We start from the raw sequence: 23031 nt of genomic DNA, 5'->3' as shown, positions 1-23031 counted from the left end.
TTGACTAGTTTTTTTAAGAAAAAAAATAAATAAATAAAGCTGGACGCGGTAAATATGCAATATATATATATATATGTGTGTGTGTGTGTGTGTGTGTGTGTGTGTGTTAATGACAATTTTCGAACGATGACGTGTCAGGCTCCAATTGGGTCTATAGTTAAAAATGCTATGGAGTAGCCATTTGGTGATTTTACATCGATCCCATGAAATTTTTCTTTTTATTTGAAGACTTCCAAATCTTTCCTCCTACTTCATTTGTTTAAATAATGACACTATAGACGATCAGATTATTTTAATATGATTATGTCGGGGATTGTTGGGATGTTGGATGATATTTACCCATATTTTTGGATTTTTTTTCGAATTAAGAAAAATAACGATGAACATATTGGGAAAGTGTTATTTGAGGAGATTTTTGTTCGGTTTCATACAATAGAAATATAAAAGAAAAGAATTTGTTGGATTTGTCACCATCCCAGCTGATTGTCAACTATATTTGGTTGACAAAAAAAAAAAATTGATTTTTTATTTTAGATTAGGATTTTACTGTTATTTTGAATTTTCCATCTTTAGTTTATTTTTATTGCTTTTAAGATTTAAGATTTGGTAATATTTTTCTTCTTAGGTGATTTAGTTGCTTATTAGGTTGGAAAGGATTCGTCTACTATGTGGTACTTAAAAGTACCGCATATTGTGGTACTTTTAAGTACCGGCTACGATTCATTCTCCACATGTTTTACTTATTTTCTTTTTCTTATTTTTTTTCCTCTCTCTCGGCTTTGTGGGAAAATGTACCGCCGTTCATCTTTTTAGTTTTTATGTCTTTTTACTTTTAACTCCGTGAAGGATCCGTTAAAAGCAAGCTGTTGATTTTTTCTTTCCTTTTTTTTTTTTTTTTTCCTCTCCCTTTCATTCACAGCTACGCGGGAAACCAAAACTGAAATAAACAAAAATTGCCAATTAAGACACGTCTCTTTGCTACCGCGGGCAACCAAAACTGAAAGATCTCAATTTTACACTGCATCTCTCTCATAAGTTTTAAGGTCTCAAACATATATTTGCTTTCAAGATTTCGATTTTTTGTCTGAATCTACGTAATCAAGGTGAACACAAGCAAAAATGGCATCAAATTTACACATGTTTCCAGATAAAGAGGCCGTCCAAAACTCCCATGACAGGTTAGTTTGTGTTTTGTGTATTGTTTTTATCAGTTTAGAAGTTTTTATTGTTTATGAAAGTAAAAAAAAAAAAAATTCTTTTTGAAGTGGTGTTGCGTGAAAGAATTAATTTTTGTTACGAAAAAAATGTATTTTTGTGTGAAAGAACAAAAAAACTATCTTGTAATGCCCAATCCTATAATTATTTTTTACAGAACCTACTGGTTGGGATGTATTTCCCTTTTAAAGAACAAAAAAAAAAAAATGCTGAAATATTCTAACAAGATTGACATAGCATCTTCTAAGTGTTCTAGCATATTCTAACAAGATTTCAAGATTCTTACACATTTATATTTATCTTTTAAATAGTTATATAGAGGAAACGAACAAGAACAATGATTAAAATGTAGTTATTGATTATACGCCAAAGCTTGGCATGGAGTTTGGTTCTGAACAAGAGGCATACGACTTTTATAATGAGTATGGACGAAATTATGGGTTTAGTATTCGTAAAGATTGGTGCAATAAAAGAAAGGTAGATGGCGTGGTGACTTCAAGACAATTTGTATGTTGTAAAGAGGGATTTTGAGACGAATGGGAGAGTGATGGTCAAAAAATGCGTGAGCGAGTTGAAACAAGGATAGGTTGCCAAGCACATATGAAAATTCGACTTGATAAAAAGAATAAGAAATATTGTATACAGAGCCTTGAGCTCAATCATAATCATATTCTTCATGTTTCACAATGTGCTCACATGATGCCATCACAACGAAGGATCTCACATGCACAAGCATTGGAAATTGATTTGGCTTATGATAGTGGTATAAAATTGAAAGATTCGTATGAGTTTATGGGTAGGCATGCTAGTGGGAAAGATGTTCTTGGTTACACCAAGCAAGATCATAAGAATTACCTTCACAGCAAACGACAACGAGAGCTGAAATATGGTGAGTCAGGGTGTTTACTTAGATACTTTGAAAAGAAAAAGCGAGAGAATGTTTCCCTTTATTATGCATTACAGTTGGATGCTCCAGAACAGATAACAAATATTTTTTGGGTAGATCTGCAAATGATTGTTGATTATAAGTTATTTGGTGATGTAGTTTCTTTTGATACGACATACAGAACAAATAAGGAATATCGACCGCTTGCAATGTTTGTTGGGTTTAATCATCATAGAAAGGTTGTTTTATTTGGGGCTGCACTTCTATACAATGAAACTATAGAGTCTTTCGAGTGGTTGTTTGAAACTTTCTTTGAGGCAATGTCAGGGAAGAAGCCAAATACAATCTTTACTGATCAAGATCCAGCAATGGCAAAAGCTATTTCATTGGTGATGCCTAATACTTACCATCGATTGTGTACGTGGCATTTAATGCAAAATGCTTTGAAACATATTGGTCATTTATTAACAGGTGAGAATGAGTTTAGAAGTGATCTCAATGCTTGTTTTAAAGTTTGGGAAGAGGAAGATGAGTTCCTTAGTGCTTGGGATACTATACTTCATAAGTACAATGTATGTGATAATTCTTGGCTTCAACGTTTATTTGAAGTGAAAGAGAAATGGGCTAAAGCATATGTCAAGATGTCTTTTTTTGCAGGAATGACTCCGACACAATTGAGTGAAAGTTTGAATGCTAACTTGAAGGATTATTTACAGTCAGATTATGATATTGTAAAGTTCTTCACACATTTTGATAGATTACTTAATGATAAGCGCTACAAGGAATTGTTGGCAGAGTATAATTTAAGACAAAAGTTACCAAAGATTAAGATGTTATCACCTATGTTGGTACAAGCAGCAAAGATTTATACTTCTCAACCATTTTTGAAGTTTCAAAAGCAATATGAAGAGTTCCAAGGAGCTTATGTCAAGGAGCTTATTGAAAGAAACTCATCTCAGGAATATATAGTGTCATTTTATGATATACCTCAAGATCGTAGAGTCATTTGGAATTCTTTGGAACACAGTGTTTCATGTAGTTGCAGAAAGTTTGAGAGATGTGGAATTTTGTGTAGGCATGCTTTAAAAAATTCTTGATGTTATGAATATCAAGGTACTTCCAAATAAATACATCCTTAAGAGATGGACAAAAGATGCAAGAAATGAAATTGTGCAAGACTTCAATGGACATGAAATAATAATAGACACCAATTTAGAATTCACAAATCGATATAAGTCCTTGTGCCCCTTGTACGTCAAACTTATCAGTCGAGCAGCTGAATGTGAAGAAGCATACAAGATAGCATTGGAAAACTATACTGAGTTGAGCAAAAAGATTGAAGATGTCATGAGAAGGAAATCCGATCTTTGCCAAGTTGATAATTCTCAAGAAAATCCTTTAAATGAAGATGTCATAAGTGCTAAAGGCCTTAAAACAAGCAAGGTTGTAAGGGAAAGCGTCGGATCAAAAGTTGTATTGAAGTGGCTAGAAAGAAGAACAAAAGTATCAATAGTTATCACCCTCAAGCAAATCAGAATTTACAAGTAGTTACCTCATAACTTTATATTTTGTTTCACATTTATACATGTTATTTATTTAATATGAGCTTCATTTATTAATTCGTGTGTAACTAAAATAGGGTCAATGTACTACTTCATCAATGCATGGAGCTGATAGTTCTTTTTTATTTTTTATTGGTTTCGTTTCACTTTATTTTATTTTAAGAAATCATATATAGTTATTGATCAATAATATATGGCATAGGATTTGTACATACCTCATTCTACAGCTAATGCCTCTTGTAGTCTTTACCCTTCATCAATACATCAGGTACTATTCTACTAAAATTTTATTTAAGGCATGTAGAATGCTAGTGCTAATCACTATTGTAATTCTTCCTTCATTTGGAAAATTGTAGGATACCGAGAGTAATTCGTGTCTCTTTACAAGTTTGAACATTCATGATACGACTCTATAGAATTTCTTTCCTAACCATTAGTTGGTGTTGTTCAGTTGCTTTTTATTTGAAAAATTTGTTGGAATGTCCGAAATGAATTCCTATACCTTTTGCACTTGCTCTTGTAATTTGATTGTTCAAACTTGGAATAGATTGCATCATGGGTAGAGCTTTTTGTTTTATGTAAATACAAGATATGGTTAGTGTTAACTAGTTTCAATTCCATCAAGTAGAACTAGAACTGTTATTGCTTTATAACAGACATTAAGACTATTTTATGTTTAGAGTTATTGAGTTTTATCTATCTTTTCTGTAGACATTTCAAATCCAGCACAGCTAAGGGTGTTGCTTTTTATGGCACAGAATTTTTACACACTTTCATCTTTATGGCTAAAGAAATACCATCTTTAGTTCCTATTTTGCACAATATTCTGCATGTCCAAAATTAGCAAAAATGTTGATTGCCTAGCCAAACAAAGACAAAGCAACTAACAGCAATAGGAGTGAACTCTATTTTGCAGTATATCCAAATGAATATATAGTCTAAACTAGAGATTCTCAAAGAAATCTAATATTAAGCAAAATACAATCAATATGAAAAATGATAAGTTATATGCCTGTCTTTAATAGAACTTGCATCATGGGTGCTAACAGAAATCCATCAATTTTTGCTTAAAACACTTGTCAATCTTCTCCTTCACTCTTGCCCTATGGATTTCCTGCATGTTCTAAGAAATCACACTCTGGGTTACATTAGAAATCACTTACAAACCCACAATTTTACAACAAAACCTCCCAATCCAAAAACCCAAATCACTTCCGCTGTGCAGTCCCTGCAATCCGACCAAGAGAAGAAGCTGATTCGGCCTTTGAGTTTGACGTTGCTCTTGACCTTCACGGCTACCTTCATGGCTTCATCCTAGAGAGATCGAACTCGGTCACGCCGCCCGATTTTGCCGTCGTCTTTGAAGCATCTGTTGTCGAGATCGAACCGTCTCTACACGATCGCCATGAGGAGCTGCTGCTCCTCCCACGGATGAACTTCCCGATGGCCGGCATGTCTACGGACAACCACTGCAAGCGTTGGAATGAGACCTCGTCGTTTGAAGAAGAATGTCTTGGGGAAGACTCCTACTGCGGTAGATAGCTGTGAATGAAAGAGAGGAAAAAAAAAAAAAAAAAAGCAAAAGTAACGGAGGACACATCGACACAGAGTTAAAAGAAAACAAATATGAAGAATGAATCGTAGTCGGTACTTAAAAGTACCGCAAATATGCGGTACTTTTAAGTACCACATAGTATCCGGATCCGGTTAGAAAAACTTCACTTATCACCCTTAATCTTTTATCACTTTTGCAATCATACTCTTAAACTTTAAAAAGTGTGAATTTAGTATATCTATCTTTCATTTTTTTTTTTTCAATTTCAACCCTCCCGTCCAAATTCAACGTTAAATCTTAACGGATATAGTGAAATTTTCAAAATACCCTTCCTTTTTTTTAAAAAAAAAAAAAAAAAAAAGTTGAAAAAATGTGATCCGGTTTGTGATCCCCAGACTTGATTTTTTTTAAGATAATTTAGTTTTTAATTATTAAACCAATGTATTTTTGTAATTTTATAAACATCTTAGGAGTATAAGGGACATTTAACTAGTCAATCGTTTGATTTACCGTGGACTGGAGGGTCGAAATAGAAAAAAATAAATATAATAAAGATGGATACACTAAATTAACACTTGAGGGTATGATTGTAAAAGTGATAAAAGATCAGTAGTGGGAAGTAAATTTTTTCTTTATTAGGTTTTAGTATCCACTGTTAGAATATTATTATTAGTAGTAGTTGCAGAATTATCTTTATTTAGATTTTCTCTTCTGGAGCTTTGTATTTTCTATTTAAACAAAGCTTATGATGAAAAAAACTTTACAACTTTGATAATGAAGGTTTGAGAAAGAGTAATGATACATGTCACCTTATGTTCTACTTGTGTCCATACTTTTATTTTCTAAGCCATGCGTAGCTTGTTACTTTTATAGACTTGAAGACCTAGTTATTCTCTTCTTTTTATCCACGCTTTCCGTGTCGGATCATGTTGAGACTATGCAATTTAGGAAAAAATAAAGATATAAATGAAGAAAAAATAGTACATGCATAGAAAACCTATGTTGTTTGGCAATGTCTCTACGTTCACAAGACCAACCAATTAACTTTTAATTATGTCAAAAACAATAGAGTTACATCATATGTATACTAATACCAGTTATACCCTAACCCGGTATATTAATTTCCCAACATACCCTTGCCATACTGCGGGGGTGGTTCCTAACCTATTGTTCCACGCGGCATAACAAAATGAAAAATAAGTTGCAGCGGGCTCCATGTAGGCTCTACTCCGCCCTTGGGGTTGATCTTTGTACTAAAGGTCAGTATTACTAACTCATTCAGAATATGAGCAACAATCTCTTATAGATTATTAATTTGCTTTTATGTACTTCCATTGAAGTTTTTGCATTATTAGTCATTCGGTGTTTTTTTTTGATACGAGTCATTGGGTGTTTCCTTTCCATAAAATAAAAATGGAAATAACTATTAGAGTTAGCTGGCCATTTAGAATACTGATCACCTAGTAATGAATAATAAATTAAAGCCACTTTACTTCTTTTTGGACGATTAGAGATGTGTGTGTGAAAGCACGACCATTTTATGATATAATTGGGCTTGTTTGACTTCAAGCCAAATGACAAATTCAAGTAAAGTTGATGGAAGAAGCTACAGATCGACCAACGAAATTGAGTCTCTTAAGGATATAAATAGAGAAACGCTATATATTGCATTAATATTCTATCATTATTTTACTATGCTGATGTGGTAGTGTTAATACACCTTTAAAGCAGCCGTTGTTGAAAAGAAAAGAAAAGAAAAGAAAAGAAAAAATCAAGAGTGGATTGACATTGTCACAGACTCACGTAGCATAGTACTTGTGGAATATTGGTGTGGTATATATCATTACTTAATGATAAATATCATAATTTTATCTCACTTTGATAATGTACGTGGCATTACAAAACGTCATTTTTTCTTTAAGAAAAGAAAAGAAAAAAATCTAAAGACTAATTGAGAATGCAACATCAACAAAGTAAGATAAATTAAAGTATGGTGTATATATAGCATTACTTGTATAAAAATATAATAATGAAGAACTTTGAGATGAGTATTAATGCTGCATACCACACAAACATATATTCCATAAATATCCTACAAAGCTAACATGACAAGGTCTAGTAGCCCTTGAATCACAGTCATTGTTAATATATATATATATATATATATATATATATATATATATATAATCAACTCTTGAAATATCAAACCCTTTTTTTTTAAAAAAAAAAAAAGAAAAAAAAAAGAAGAAAAAAAGAAGCAAAAAAAGATTTAAGGTCTAATTGACAGTGCAACATCAATAAAATGAAATAAAAGTGTGTTATGGTGTATGTATAGCATTACTTATATAAAAATATACTAATCATGAAGTACTCTTAGAAAATGTAAAAAGTACTATTGAAATTAAAAAGATCTAGGTTGTTTATTTTTGTTTTTGGTGATTGATTGAATTCATGCAAACTAATCAATCAGTAGATCTATGCAGAATCCTCCAAACTCGGAAACATGGCTGGCCTATTCTCCAAGTTGCACCGCCAGCTAGTACTGGAAGGCCTTTGATCCAATCCAATTTGCTCATAAGTCACAAGGCTGTCCAATTCTTCATGTTATTTTATTCCCTAAACAACAATCTCCATCTATATAAACCACAACGACACAAGAAATGGACAAAAAAATAAAAGAAAAGAAAATACTAGTTTATCAATTGGGACACGGAAACACAGCCTGGATCATGAGCAATTGTGCTACTCAATTAGTACCATAGGAATTTTGAAGAAAAAAATAATAAAAGAAAAGGAAGAATAATTCACACCAAGTTCGACCTAGTGTCATTTAGGACATAGGGGCTAATTAGGTCAAGACTTTTTAGGTATTTTTGATTACTCAGGGAATTAGGATGACTCCATTTGTATCTTACTTTTTGTACTAAGGCTAAAATCCCCATTTGATGGATAATTAGGATCAAAATTAAGATATCGTGAAATTAATTTCAAAACTTCTTCTAATTAGTTAATTGAAATACTGAAAAATCTTTAATTTCCTTCTACTTTATAATTAGTTACTTGAAAGATGGACTCCCACATCTTTCCTTCTACTTTATAATTTGTCTAAATACTGACAAATATTCAAAACAAATCTATAGACGATCAGATTGTTTTAATATACATGGTTATGTCCGGGATGGTTGATACTACGCAATTTAGTGAAAAGTAAAGATAAAAGGAAGAGAAAATATTATATAAAAAATTGACATGGTTCGACAGTATATCTATATCCACATGCAAGACTCAAAAACAATAGAGTCATATCATATATACAATGATACCAATTAAACTCTAGCTAACCCAATGTATTGAAATTTTTAATATACCCTTGCTATACCGCGGGGGTACAATTCCCAACATATTATTCGACCGAGCGTATGTAACAAAATTAAAATAAGCTACAATGGGCCTCATAGGCTTTGCTCCGCCCTTGAGGTATTATAATTATTATTATTTTTTTCTTTTTTTGAAGGGAAACTCATATTTTTGTATAGAAAATTATGGGCTCTTATTCGGCTAGTATAGTTGACGCAATACAGATAGGACAGGGTAGGACTCAATCCAAACATGATGCAGCACTTAGTTAAAGCTAATTTTGCAAATATATTATATTGTTTTTATGTACTTCCGTTGTAGCATTTGCATTATTAGATCGAGTCATTGAAGTATTTCCTTTTCATAAAAAAAAAAATATGGAAATAACTATTAGAGATAGCTAGCCATTTAGAATACTCACCTAGTGATGAATAATAAATTAAAGCCACTTTGCTTCATTTTGGAGGATCATGTATTTACTTTTAATTTTATTTCTAGAATTAATCTTATCTATTACTTATCCCAAAATGACAAAAAATAAAAAAGATTTAATATATGTGCTTGTGTGAAAGCATGCACAAACATCTTTGACCATTTTATGATATCATAGTAATTTGGTTTATTTATTTTAACTTTATTCCCAATGACAAATTCTAGTAAAGTTGATGGAACAAGAGACCGACGAAATTGACTCTCACAAACATTTTAACTTCAAGCACAAAACTTCCTTTTTTTTTCTCTCCCCTTTTTTTTTTTTTTGTTTTTTTTTTGTTTTTTAATTGAACGTGGGAAATAGGTTACAGGAAGGTCTTTCCCACTCTTAACCGAATGGAAGAGAGAATATCGAATCTTATGGGAATGCTTTACAAAATTTTGCTATATAGGTTAGATTTTACTATATTGATATGGCAATATGTTGGTCAATTTGTAGATTAATCATTGAATAAAAAAAAATCAAGGTAGATTAATACTGTCACGTCATCATAGTAGAATACTAGTATAATATTTTGTATGATTATTAAATGTCATGTAGCTCACTTTTATCTCACTTTGCTTATGCACGGTTAATCAGCTCTTGAAAAATCAAACAATTTTTTTAAAAAAGCAAAAAAAAAAAAAAAAAAAAGATTCAATAGCTAATTGACAGTGCAACATCAGCAAAATGTAATAAAAGTGTGGTGTATAACATTACTTATATAAAAATATATTAATCTTGAAGTGCTATGAGAAAATGTAAAAAGTATTGAAATCAAAAAGATCTAGGTTGTTTATTTTTGTTTTTTGTGCAAGATTGAATTCATGCAAACTAATCAATCAGTAGATCTATGCAGAATCCTCCAAACTCAGAAACATGGCCTATTTTCCAAGTTGCACCGCCAGCTAGTACTGGAAGGCCTTTGATCCAATCCAATTTGCTCACAAGTCACAAGTCTGTCCAATTCTTCATGTTATTTTATTCCCTAAACAACAATCTCCATCTATATAAATCATAACCCATTTCAACATCCTACACCACCCCTAAGACATCCCTATACAAGACAGATCAATCTTATACCCTTATCAAGGCTGCAAGTTTGTCTGAAAATGGGTTCTAAGGCTATTGCAACCATAGCTTTTCTAGTCTCTCTCAACCTTCTCTTCTTCACTATGGTCACTTCAACCTATGTCCCTTGCCCACCACCACCACCAAAGACTCCAAAACACCCTCCGGTAAAGCCACATCCGACCCCAGCGGCACCTAAGCCCGCCACTTGCCCCAAGGACACCCTTAAGCTAGGGGTGTGTGCCAACTTGTTGAATGATTTGGTGCACCTTGTTGTTGGAACACCACCAAAGACACCCTGCTGCAGCCTCATCCAGGGGCTTGCTGATGTGGAAGCTGCTGTTTGCCTTTGCACTGCCATCAAGGCCAATGTTTTGGGCATCAATCTCAATGTCCCCGTCTCGTTGAGCTTGCTGCTCAATTACTGCGGAAAGAATGTTCCCACAGGCTTCCAATGCGCCTAATGGTGCTGAATGTCTCATTTTTCTACTTGCTTTCCTTTTATAATCTGATTATTTTCATAATTTCCCATTAATTTGGGCTTTCAATTGGTTTATTGGACTCTCAACTACTTGGCCTTCCACACTCTAGTGGCAATAAATTAAAGAGGCTATTGTGGGGGAAACAATAAAATCTGTGTTTTTTCTATATGTAATACTCTCTTGATGAATATGGTGCTTTCAATCTGTCTCTTTTTCTTTTCTTTTTTATTTGTTTTATTGTCTTGTTGGGTTTTAATGATTGATGTAGGGATATTAAAAACTATCACCTATTCCAAATTAAAATATAAGCTTTGTAGAATATTTAATTAGAATAAGAGCGATTGAAGAGATCAAATTTTTCAAAAGCTTAAATTAATAAAAAAAAATTTAGTTGATTTAATCATTTAATTAATATGTTCGTAACCGTTAAGAAAGCAATTGTTGTATTGTAGGTAATTCCTACTTGTCAACATTTTTTTCTCTTGGTTCTTATCAAACAGATTTGGATTTAGAAAGAAATGCAAATTAGACAAAGTAGCCGAAACTTCATATACTCAAAGAAACTAAAAATTAATTGAAGACCAAAAAACCAGAACCCCTACTTTGCTCTCTATAAATTGATATAGTCCAAATCATGCCAGCAGGTAGTGCCAAATCTGAACCAAATGCCAAAGAAATGTAATTTTTTTTTTATTTAATATAATTAACTTGGCTTGCACAAAGATAAATTTGCTTAATTAATTCAATTCAATGAGAACAAGAGGCAGAAAGATTGAGGTTCTATTCACATACAAAGCCTTGATAGAGCTTCTTCCCGCAAGCATTAACAAGCAAAGTGATGGCAACAGCCAGCTTGAGCTTGACAATTCCGAGCACGTTGGCGTTAATGGCGGTGCATAAACACAAGGCAGCTTCAAGATCTTCAAGGCCTTTCACCAGCGTGCAGCATTCCTCGCTGGGTTTCGTCCAATAACCTCAGTGACCAGCCCTAGCCAGCTCCCACAAACACCATACTTCAGACTATCTTTCGGGCATTTCAAGGGAGATGCTTTTGGAAGATTATGATCATCGATCATGAGATGAAACATGAGTGAAACTGTGAAAGATATGATGTTAAGGAATTAAGATGATGAAGCAAGCTGCTGCGGCCTTATGACCCCTAAAACCCATCTTATCCTGCAACAAATTCTAGAGCTAGTATATATTCATCAGGGTATATATAGAGATAGGGTCCGACATATATTATATAGGGAGAAAATATATATAATATACCCTTACGAAGTATCAACACATTTTTATTTACGCCTTCAAACTTTAAAAAGTAAAATCAGTCATTGTGATGTTTCATCCCAAAATACCTTTGAAGTTATTAAAAAAACAAGAATAAACGTAAAATTAGTCATTGTAGTTAGCCTAAATTACAAATCACTCCATGCGATATAAAAAATAATTCAACGGTCATCGGGGTAGACCAAAATAACAATTTAATTATTAATTGTAATCAAATTCTGTCAAAACACTTGACGGATTCCATTAGTGTGCCACATCATTACCAATATTATGATGATACGTTCCACTCCTTTTAAAAAAAATATAAATGTATAGAACTTAAAAATTTATTTATTTTTTTTTCAAAAAAGGAAAATAAAATAAAAAAAAGAAAGGGGATGGCCTAGGAGCCACTCCCATCGGCTGATTTTGTATTTTTTTTTTTTAAAAAAAAAAAATAGGAGGCTAATATGGAAAGGGCCATCCCATCTTTTTGATAATTTCAGTTTTCTCCTTTTTTTTGGTTTTTTTTTTTAATTATTTTAATAAATGATACTTTTTTAATAAATTTCACGGTATTCTAGATAGAAAAATATATAAATGTTTAATTTTACGCGCAGTGATAATGTAAAATGTTATTTTTTGAAATTTGAAAATGTAAATGAAAATACGATGGAAGTTAGGGCTAAAATATATTTTTCTCATATATATATATATATATATATAGAACGTGCGTGTAAGAATGAAGAGTTGAAGTTCAAAAAATGATTTATGGTTTTTAAACCGTAAATTATTTTTCAAAAATTAAAAAGATTTTTTTGATCAAACTAAAAATGATTTTTGTAGACCATTATTTTCGGTTGCACCAAACAACGAAAAATACTAAAATATTTTACGCCAAAACAAACGAAGCATAAAAAGATAAAGGAAAGATATGAAAGAGAGAAAGATTGAGGTAGTTCAACATATGGCCTACATCTGTACGTTAAGCCTTATAGACTACATCTTCTTTTTTTTTTTTTTTGAAATGAACTTTATTTGATATTTGATTTAAGTACAAATACTCTATTTATAGAGCTTTATATGTGATTTGAAATACAAACCTATCACTTAAATTATGGTTATCTAATCTCTTACTATACGATAATCGATCAAATCTCCCTAAATCCCTTCATTTAGATAATACAGGATCGAGCTAGGTGGAGTCACTACATTATGTCCAAGACAGAATGCCATTTTTTGCTTAATTTTGTCCTTTTGGCTTAATTTAGGAGGTGCATCATATATATATATATATATATATATATATATATAGAGAGAGAGAGAGAGAGAGAGAGAGAGAGAGAGCTACCAAGGGGCTTGATAATTTTTTTAGTTTTGCCATTTCTATTTTTTTTATTTTTTTTTTTCAATTTGGCCTCCTAATTCCAAATGCTGGCTCCACCCCAATGTATATATAAGATATATGAATGAGTAATTTTAGGTAGGAAAATGATTTTCATCCCTGGATAAAAAGGTTGTACGTAGCATACTCTATATATACATCCTATGTGCAATTTGACAATCATGCGTGATAGTTAGATTTTTGTTAAATGTTAATGGAAAAATGTTAACGGGTAAATAATAACATCACAGGGCACCGAAATTTGTGATTAAGATTCCCTCAATTTTTTTTTAAATTTAAGATTTTCAAATTGTTAAATTCTAGCCATATTTACATCTAACAGTTTAGGACATACCATTTATCACACAAAATAAATGATAAAGTAATGAATTTTTTTTTTACATTGCATTATTAATGTACATAATGTCATATCAGCTTTAAATTTGTTTTGAGAAAAATATATTTTAACCCCTCAAAGTTTATTTATTTTTTCACTTTTACCTCAAATGTTTAAAAAGTAACAATGAACTCTAACAAAGTTTCTAAAATCTTGTGCAAAATTTATCTATCTACAAAAAATAAAAAAATAAAATCTTATGCAAAATCTTATGAAATTCTCGAGTACTGTCAGAATAATCTCTCTTCTATCAGATATGGTAGAAGCGCATTCAGGTTTGAACCTACAAATATTATGTAATAGTCCTATTAATAATAGATGGGCTGGGTTTAGTAATGGGCTGGATGGGCTTGGCCCATCCCAATTGTAAGTAGGGCTATGTGTATATAAGCCCATAAGTCTAATTGTAAAGGAATATCATGAGTGATTTGTGATTGTGAGTTCTTAGAACTTTGGAGACCGGCAATCTCGAATTTGCCATTATCATTACTACTTGATTTTCTCTTTCAATTGTTCATCTTTTCCCTCTCAAATCTCTTTCCATTTCCATATTTCTTGTTAAATTCCATTACAGTTTAGGGAACTGTTACAAATTAAATTTAAATTTTCGAAGATCCCACGCTAGAAGAGTTCAAACAAATTAAAAATAAATAAGGTGGATTGACCCTTAGAGAAGAGGATAGCTTCTAGCTTGTAGACCTGACCTGATCAAGAAATGGCTTGAGCTCCATGACACCTGAGAAATCCGACAACAAGGCTCATCTTCTTCCTTCCACACCTTTCAAAAGTATACATATCTTGTTGGAAATAATTTTGGATTGTGCACAAAATTTTTATTGAAATAAAATAATACCAATTAATCTGAAAATTAACAATTAAATAAATAATTGGTTGAAAATATTATTATTGATACTAGACCATATTAATCCAAAATAATAATAAAAAAAATAAATGCAGTACAAGATATTAAAATTAAAGCAAATAAATATCTCACAATGCTATAGAATCACGCAAGAGCATTGTCCGGCCTTAAAGGTTGATTCGTGCCTTCCGGAGTATATAACTCGATGTGATCGGATCTTTTGACATGCAACCTCTCAGGATTAGACTATAGCGTCTATCTTTGCTAAGAACACACTTTCAAGAATGAAGATCAAATAGAACAATCCTTTGATTAAAGTGGACGGGGGACTTCAAAAAATATTTTTCTTTGTAAAAAAATTAATAATATAATATATGGCCTCCTGCCTTGATGCAAGCATTTTGCAACAATGTATATAGTGTTCTTTTTTCTTTTTGGTAAGCTACATGCATGTACATATAAAAGGAAAAAAAATATGATTAAAAAAATATCATAAATGAAAATTTGACTGCATGTTTAATGTTTGACCGTTTGAAGAACAAAGTTACAAAAGTCATGAAAGTTACGAGTCTTATGACTTGAAGATCAAACAGTTAAAAAAAGGGTTAAAAAGAAAACTCTTGAATACTAAAAAAACGTAAACCTTCTTAATGACCAACGGTTAACAATATTTTTTTTTTGTTAAAACATTTCTACTCTCTTTATAAAAAACTCATAACCATATTATTAAACATTAACATATTTTAAAGACCTTTAAAAAGAAATATTCTTTGTAACAAATACAACAATACCCATCAACCCTTTGCTAAATTTGTATCTAGTTTTGCACCGAGATGAATCTGCTATGAAAAGGTGTTACTTTCATGCTGGGCATCATGTGTGGGATCCTCGTAACTCGTGGGGTTTTAATGTTACCCTCATAATCACGAAGCTCGTGGGAACTGGTCTTGTCCTTGCGACGGCAGTAGGGAGAAAACTGCTGCAAGCCCCAGAGTGGAAGAGGCAACAAAAACAATTCCGAATAATTAGCCACGTAAATGTATTACATGTGTTAATTGCAGTAACTGGTTATTACCCGAGTTCTTAATTTCCACTTCTTGTCGCATAGTTGTATTTGTGTTACTATTATGTGTACATGTTTCTTTCTTTTCTGAGCTAATATTTTCAAGTGTTGGTGGAGTATGAATTAAGATGACATATTGTGCATTTGAAGGGTTTGGTTTGTGGGCAATTTTTTCTGTTTCTTTCTTCAATGTTCAATTGACTAAAATGATGTTTGGTATTTTAATCCTTGCAAAGAAAAGAAAATATGGTCCTATATTACTAAAATGATGTTTGATATTTCAATTGACTAAATTTTTTAAGAAATAAATAAATAAATAAAGCTGGACGCGGTAAATATGCAAAATATATCTTACTTGTAACTTAAGCATATATATATGTTAGTAACCGTTTTCGAACGATGACATGTCAAGCTCCAATTGAGTCTATAGTTAAAAATGCTATGGACCGGGAGCAGCCATTTCGTGTTTTTACATCGATCCCATGAATTTTTTCTTTTTATTAATTTGAAGACTCCCAAATCTTTCTTCCAACTTCATTTGTTTAAATAATGACACTATAGACGATCATGTTGTTTTAATATGATTATGTTGGGGATTTTTGGGATGTTGGATGACATTTACCCATATTTTTGGAGTTTTCCGAATTAAGAAAAATAACGGTGAACACATTGGGAAAGTGTTATTTGAAGAGATTTTTGTTCGGTTTCATACGATAGAAATATAAAAGAAAAGAATATATTTGTTGGATTCGTCACTATCCCAGCTGATTGTCAACTATATTTGGTTGACAAAAAAAAAATTATTGATCTTTTATTTTAGATTAGGAATTTACTGTTATTTTGAATTTTCTATCTATAGTTTATTTTTATTGCTATTAAGATTTAAGATTTGGTAATATTTTTCTTATTAGGTGATTTAGTTGCTTATTAGGTTAGAAAAACTTCACTTACCACTCTTGATCTTTTATCATTTCTGCAATTATACTCTTAAACTTTAAAAAGTGTCAATTTAGTGTATCAATCTTTCAATTTCAACCCTCCCATCCAAATTTAACGTTAAATCCTAACAGAAAAAGCAAAATTTTCAAAATACCCTCCTTTTTTTTTTTTTTTTTTTTTTTTCTTTTTTTAAAAAAAGAAAGTTGAAAAAATGTGATCTAGTTTGTGATCCCCAGTGGTCAGGTTCGTGACTCGCTGTGGGTCACGTTTGACCCCTAGCGGGTCAGACTTGATTTTTTTTTTTAAGATATTTTTTTCTAATTATTAAATCAATGTATTTTTGTAATTTTATGAATATCTTAAGGGTATAATGGACATTTTACTAGTCAACCGTTTGATTTATCGTGGACTAGAGGGTCGAAATCAAAAAAAAAAAAAAACAAAAAAACCAAAGATGAATACACTACATTGACACTTAGGGGCATAATTGTAAAAGTGGTAAAAGATTAGTGGTAATAAGTAAATTTTTTCTTTATTAGGTTTTAGTATCCACTGTTAGAATATTATTAATAGTAGTAGTTGCAGAATTATCTTTATATTTTCTCCTTTGGAGCTTTAATTTATATATTCTATTTAAAGAAAGCTTATGATGAAAAAAACTTTACAACTCTGATAACGAAGGTTTAAGAAATTAAGACTAATGATACATGTCACCTCATGTTTTACTTGTGTCCATACTTTTATTTTTTAAGCTATGTGTAGCTTGTTACTTTTATAGACTTGAAGACGCAATTATTCTTTTCTTTTTATCCACACTTTCCGTGTTGGATCATGTTGAGACTATGCAATTTAGGAAAAAGTAAAGATAAAAATAAAGAAAAAATAGTACATATAGAACATACGTCATTTGGCAATGTCTCTGCATTCACAAGAGCAACCAACTAATTTTTAATTATGTCAAAAACAATAGAGTTACACTACAAAAAAAAATTGTTTTTCGCCACTTACAGTTCGCCACGTGTACGGTCACTGTACACGTGGCGAATTGTTGGCCGCGTGCAAGTCGCCACGTAAATACACGCGGCCAACCCGGTTGAGACTAACTGCGCAATTAGCCGCGTGTATTAAAATACGCGCGGCCAATAGTTGGCCGCGCGTATTAAAATACACGTGGCTAATTTGCCGCGCGTATTTTAATACACGTGGCCAACTGTTGGCCGCGTGTATTATTATACACGTGGCAATATTTTTTTAAAAAAAAAAAAATTAAAAAATAATTTTTTATTTAATTTAAATCTGTATTTAATTATTTTTTAAATAATTGATTGTATTTTTAATTTAGTTCTTTATTTTTAGAGGAAAAAAAATATAATAACTGGAAGAAAAAACAAAAAAAAAAAAAGAGGATCAAGTTCAGTAGAGAGAGAGAGCGAGAGACAGAAAGATGCAGAGAGAGAGACAGAGAGAGAGATACAGAGAGAGAGAGAGAGAGAGAGCGAGAGACAGAGAGCGAGAGAGAGAGAGAGAGACAGAGAGAGAGAGAGAGCGAGAGAGAGAGCGAGAGATAGAGAGAGAGAGAGAGAGAGAGAGAGAGAGAGAGAGCGATACAGAGGAGAGAGAGCGAGAGACAGAGAGAGAGAGGGAGAGCGAGAGACAGAGAGAGAGAGAGAGAGATACAGAGAGAGAGAGAGAGAAAGAGAGAGAGAGAGAGAGAACACACCGTGAGAGAGAGAGAGAGAGAGCGATACAGATCGAGGAGAGAGAGAGAGCAATAGAGAGAGAGAGAGAGAACGTTTATTTAACGTTTTTTTTTTTTTTTTTTTTTTTTTCAGTTATATTATACGTATATATACATATATTAATATATATATATATATAACATATATTCAGAAATTCTGTATATATATATTATATATATTTAATAAAAACTATTAGCCACGTGTATTGGACACGTGTAAGAAATACACGCGGCCATATACAAAATTTAATAAAATTTGTTTTTATTAATATATATTTGATAAAAACAATTGGCCATGTGTACTGTATACACGTGGCTAATTGGACGCGTGTCTACAGTAACAGGTACTGTAGACACGCGGCCAATTGTAGAGTTTTTTGTAGTGTTACATCATATGTATGCTAATACCAGTTAAACCCTAACCCGGTATATTAAATTTCCCAATATACCCTTGCCATACTTAGGGGGTGGTTCCTAACCTATTGTTCCACGTGGCATAACAAAATGAAAAATAAGCTGCAGCGGGCCCAATGTAGGCTCTACTCCGCCCTTGAGGTCGATCTTTGTACTAAAGGTCAGTATTACTAACTCATTCAGAATATGAGCAACAATCTCTTATAGATTATTTTGTTTTTATGTACTTCCATTGCATTGAAGTGTTTACATTATTAGAGTCATTGGGTGTTTCCTTTCCATAAATAAAAGTGGAAATAACTATTAGAGTTAGCTGGCCATTTAGAATACTGATCACCTAGTAATGAATAATAAATTAAAGCCACTTTACTTTTTTTTGGACGTACGATTAGAGATGTGTGTGTGAAAGCACAACCATTTTATGATATAATTGGGTTTGTTTGACTTCAAGCCAAATGACAAATTCAAGTAAAGTTGATGGAAGAAGCTGCAGACCAAAGAAATTGACTCTCACTAACTTGCTGTCATGCCTTAAGTATATAAATAGAGAAACGCTATATATCGCATTAATATTTTATCATTATTTTACTATGCTAATGTGGTAGTGTTAATACACTTTTAAAACAGCCGTTGTCGAAAAGAAAAGAAAAGAACAAAAAAACAAAAAAAAAAAACAAGAGTGGATTGACATTGTCGCGGACTCGCATAGCATAGTACTTGTGGAATATTGGTGTGATATATATTATTAATTACTCAATGATAAATATTACACTTTTATCTCACTTTGATAATTTACGTGGCATTACAAAAATGTCATTTTTTCTTTAAAAAAAGAAAAGAAAAAAAATGTAAAGGCTGATTGAGAATGCAACATCAACAAAGTAAGATAAATTACAGTATGGTATATATAGCATTACTTGTATAAAAATATAATAATGAAGAACTTTGAGATGAGTATTAATGCTGCATACCACACAAACATATATTCTATAAATATCCTACAAAGCTAACATGACAAGGTCTAGTAGCCCTTGAATCACGGTCATTGTTAATATATATATATAACCAACTCTTGAAATATCAAACCCCCTTTTTTTTTTTTTTTTTAAAAAAAAAGAAAAAGAAAAAAAAGATTCAAGGTCTGATTGACAATGCAACATCAGCAAAATGAAATAAAAGTGTGGTATGGTGTATGTATAGCATTACTTATATCAAAATATACTAATCATGAAGTATGTACTCTTAGAAAATGTAAAAGGTATTGAAATTAAAAAGATCTAGGTTGTTTATTTTTGTTTTTGGTGCTAGATTGAATTCATGCAAACTAATCAATCGATCAGTAGATCTATGCAGAATTCTCCAAACTCGGAAACATGGCTGGCCTATTCTCCAAGTTGCACCGCCAGCTAGTACTGGAAGGCCTTTGATCCAATCCAATTTGCTCAAAAGTCACAAGGCTGTCCAATTCTTCATGTTATTTTATTCCCTAAACAACAATCTCCATCTATATAAACCACAACGACACAAGAAATGGACAAAAAAATAAAAGAAAAGAAAATACTAGTTTATCAATTGGGACACGGAAACACAGCCTGGATCATGAGCAATTGTGCTACTCAATTAGTACCATAGGAATTTTTAAGAAAAAAATAATAAAAGAAAAGGAAGAATAATTCACACCAAGTTCGACCTAGTGTCATTTAGGACATAGGGGCTAATTAGGTCAAGACTTTTTAGGTATTTTTGATTACTCAGGGAATTAGGATGACTCCATTTGTATCTTACTTTTTGTACTAAGGCTAAAATCTCCATTTGATGGATAATTAGGATCAAAATTAAGATATCGTGAAATTAATTTCAAAACTTCTTCTCATTAGTTACTTGAAATACTGAAAAATCTTTAATTTCCTTCTACTTTATAATTAGTTACTTGAAAGATGGTCTCCCACATCTTTCCTTCTACTTTATAATTTGTCTAAATACTGAAAAATATTCAAAACAAATCTATAGACGATCAAATTGTTTTAATATGGTTATGTCCGGGATGGTTGATACTATGCAATTTAGTGAAAAGTATAGATAAAAGGAAGAGAAACTATTATATAAAGAATTTACATGGTTCGACAGTATATTTACATCCACATGCAAGACTCAAAAACAATAGGGTCATATCATATATACAATGATACCAATTAAACTATTGCTAACCCGGTGTATTGAAAATTTTCAATATACCCTTGCTATACCGCGGGGGTACAATTTCCAACCTATTATTCGACCGAGCATAACTAAATTAAAATAAGCTACAATGGGCCTCATAGGCTCTGCTCCGCCCTTGAGGTATTATAATAATAATAATAATTATTATTATTATTATTATTTTTGAACGGAAACTCATATTTATATGTAGAAAATTATGGGCTTTTATTCGACAAGTATAGTTGACGCAATACAGATAGGTAAGGGTAGGACTCAATCCAAACATGATGCAGCACTTAGTTAAAGCCAGTTTCGCAAATAGATTATATTGTTTTTATGTACTTCCGTTGTAGCATTTGCATTATTAGATCGAGTCATTGAAGTATTTCCTTTTCATAAAAAAAAAATGAAAATAACTATTAGAGATAGCTAGACATTGTAGAATACTCACCTAGCAATTAATGAATAATAAATTAAAGCCACTTTGCTTCATTTTGGAGGATCATATATTTACTTTTAATTTTATTACTAGAATTAATCTTATCTATTACTTATCCCAAAATGACAAAAAAGAAAAGAAAAGAAGATTTAATATATGTGCTTGTGTGAAAGCATGCACAAACATCTTTGACCATTTTATGATATCATAGTAATTTGGTTTATTTATTTTAACTTTACGCCCAATGACAAATTCTTGTAAAGTTGATGAAACAAGAGACCGACGAAATTGACTCTCACAAACATTTTAACTTCATGCACAAAACCTTTTTTTTTTTTTAATTGAACGTGGGAAATAGGTTACAGGAGGGTCTTTCCCACTCTTAACAGGATGGAAGAGAGAATATCGAATCTTATGGGAATGCTTTACAAACTTTTGCCATATAGGTCGGATTTTACTATATTGATATGGCAATATGTTGGTCAATTTGTAGATTAATCATTGAATAAAAAAAATCAAGGTAGATTGATACTGTCACGTCAGCATAGTGTAATATTACTATAGTATTTTGTATGATTACTAAATGTTATGTAGCTCACGTTTATCTCACGTTGCTTATACACGATTAATCAGCTCTTGAAAAATCAAACCACTTTTTTAAAATAGCAAAAAACAACAACAAAAAAAAAAGTTTCAATAGCTAATTAACAATTCAACATCAGCAAAATGTAATAAAAGTGTGGTGTATAGTATTACTTATATAAAAATATATTAATCATGAAGTACTCTTAGAAAATGTAAAAAGTACTATTGAAATTAAAAAGATCTAGGTTGTTTATTTTTGTTTTTGGTGATTGATTGAATTCATGCAAACTAATCAATCAGCAGATCTATGCAGAACCCTCCAAACTCGGAAACATGGCTGGCCTATTCTCCAAGTTGCACCGCCAGCTAGTACTGGAAGGCCTTTGATCCAATCCAATTTGCTCAAAAGTCACAAGGCTGTCCAATTCTTCATGTTATTTTATTCCCTAAACAACAATCTCCATCTATATAAACCACAACGACACAAGAAATGGACAAAAAAATAAAAGAAAAGAAAATACTAGTTTATCAATTGGGACACGGAAACACAGCCTGGATCATGAGCAATTGTGCTACTCAATTAGTACCATAGGAATTTTTAAGAAAAAAAATAATAAAAGAAAAGGAAGAATAATTCACACCAAATTCGACCTAGTGTCATTTAGGACATAGGGGCTAATTAGGTCAAGACTTTTTAGGTATTTTTGATTACTCAGGGAATTAGGATGACTCCATTTGTATCTTACTTTCTGTACTAAGGCTAAAATCCCCATTTGATGGATAATTAGTGTTGAGGTCAAATTTCGAATGTAACACGTGTCAGCTCCTGAGGTCCCCGGACTCCGAACGATTAGAGCAAAAGCCTGGGAACGACTTTCTCCAAGTCCCGCAAAACAAAAGGACCGGCAGGGTTTCCGGCCAAATCCCCTCCGACGATCAAATTAGTATGGGCTCAAAGTATGAGGGATGGAAAATCTTCTTTTTAGATTGGATCACCTGGAAAAATGTTGTTGTTCTTTCTTTTTATTCCCTTGTTTGTTCTTTATTGTCCCCCTTTTCTCCTTAGTCCGTACGGCCATTTATTACTCTGAGATGCTTATCTTTTCCTCATTAATGCCCTTCAGCCGTCCCAAATGGTCATC

The 23031-nt window shown here is 32.0% G+C and overlaps 2 protein-coding genes across 2 annotated transcripts; both read left to right on the top strand.

Moving 5' to 3' along the window:
- The first annotated feature begins 1773 nt into the window (after positions 1-1773).
- Positions 1774-5205, top strand: LOC133879106 (protein FAR1-RELATED SEQUENCE 5-like). Its single transcript, XM_062317650.1, has 3 exons — positions 1774-3149; positions 3370-3544; positions 4816-5205. The coding sequence occupies exons 1-3, from the start codon at positions 1774-1776 to the stop codon at positions 5203-5205; spliced, it is 1941 nt and encodes a 646-aa protein (XP_062173634.1).
- A 4865-nt stretch (positions 5206-10070) lies between these two features.
- On the top strand, positions 10071-10804 carry LOC133880531 (14 kDa proline-rich protein DC2.15-like). The gene has a single exon (XM_062319482.1). The coding sequence runs from the start codon at positions 10160-10162 to the stop codon at positions 10580-10582; it is 423 nt and encodes a 140-aa protein (XP_062175466.1). The 5' UTR covers positions 10071-10159; the 3' UTR covers positions 10583-10804.
- Positions 10805-23031: the final 12227 nt, after the last annotated feature.

Source organism: Alnus glutinosa, chromosome 10 (assembly GCF_958979055.1).
Source record: "Alnus glutinosa chromosome 10, dhAlnGlut1.1, whole genome shotgun sequence".
Taxonomy (NCBI): Eukaryota; Viridiplantae; Streptophyta; class Magnoliopsida; order Fagales; family Betulaceae; genus Alnus; species Alnus glutinosa.
The sequence above is the reverse complement of the archived record's forward strand: the minus strand, read 5'-3'. Positions and strand labels throughout refer to the sequence as shown.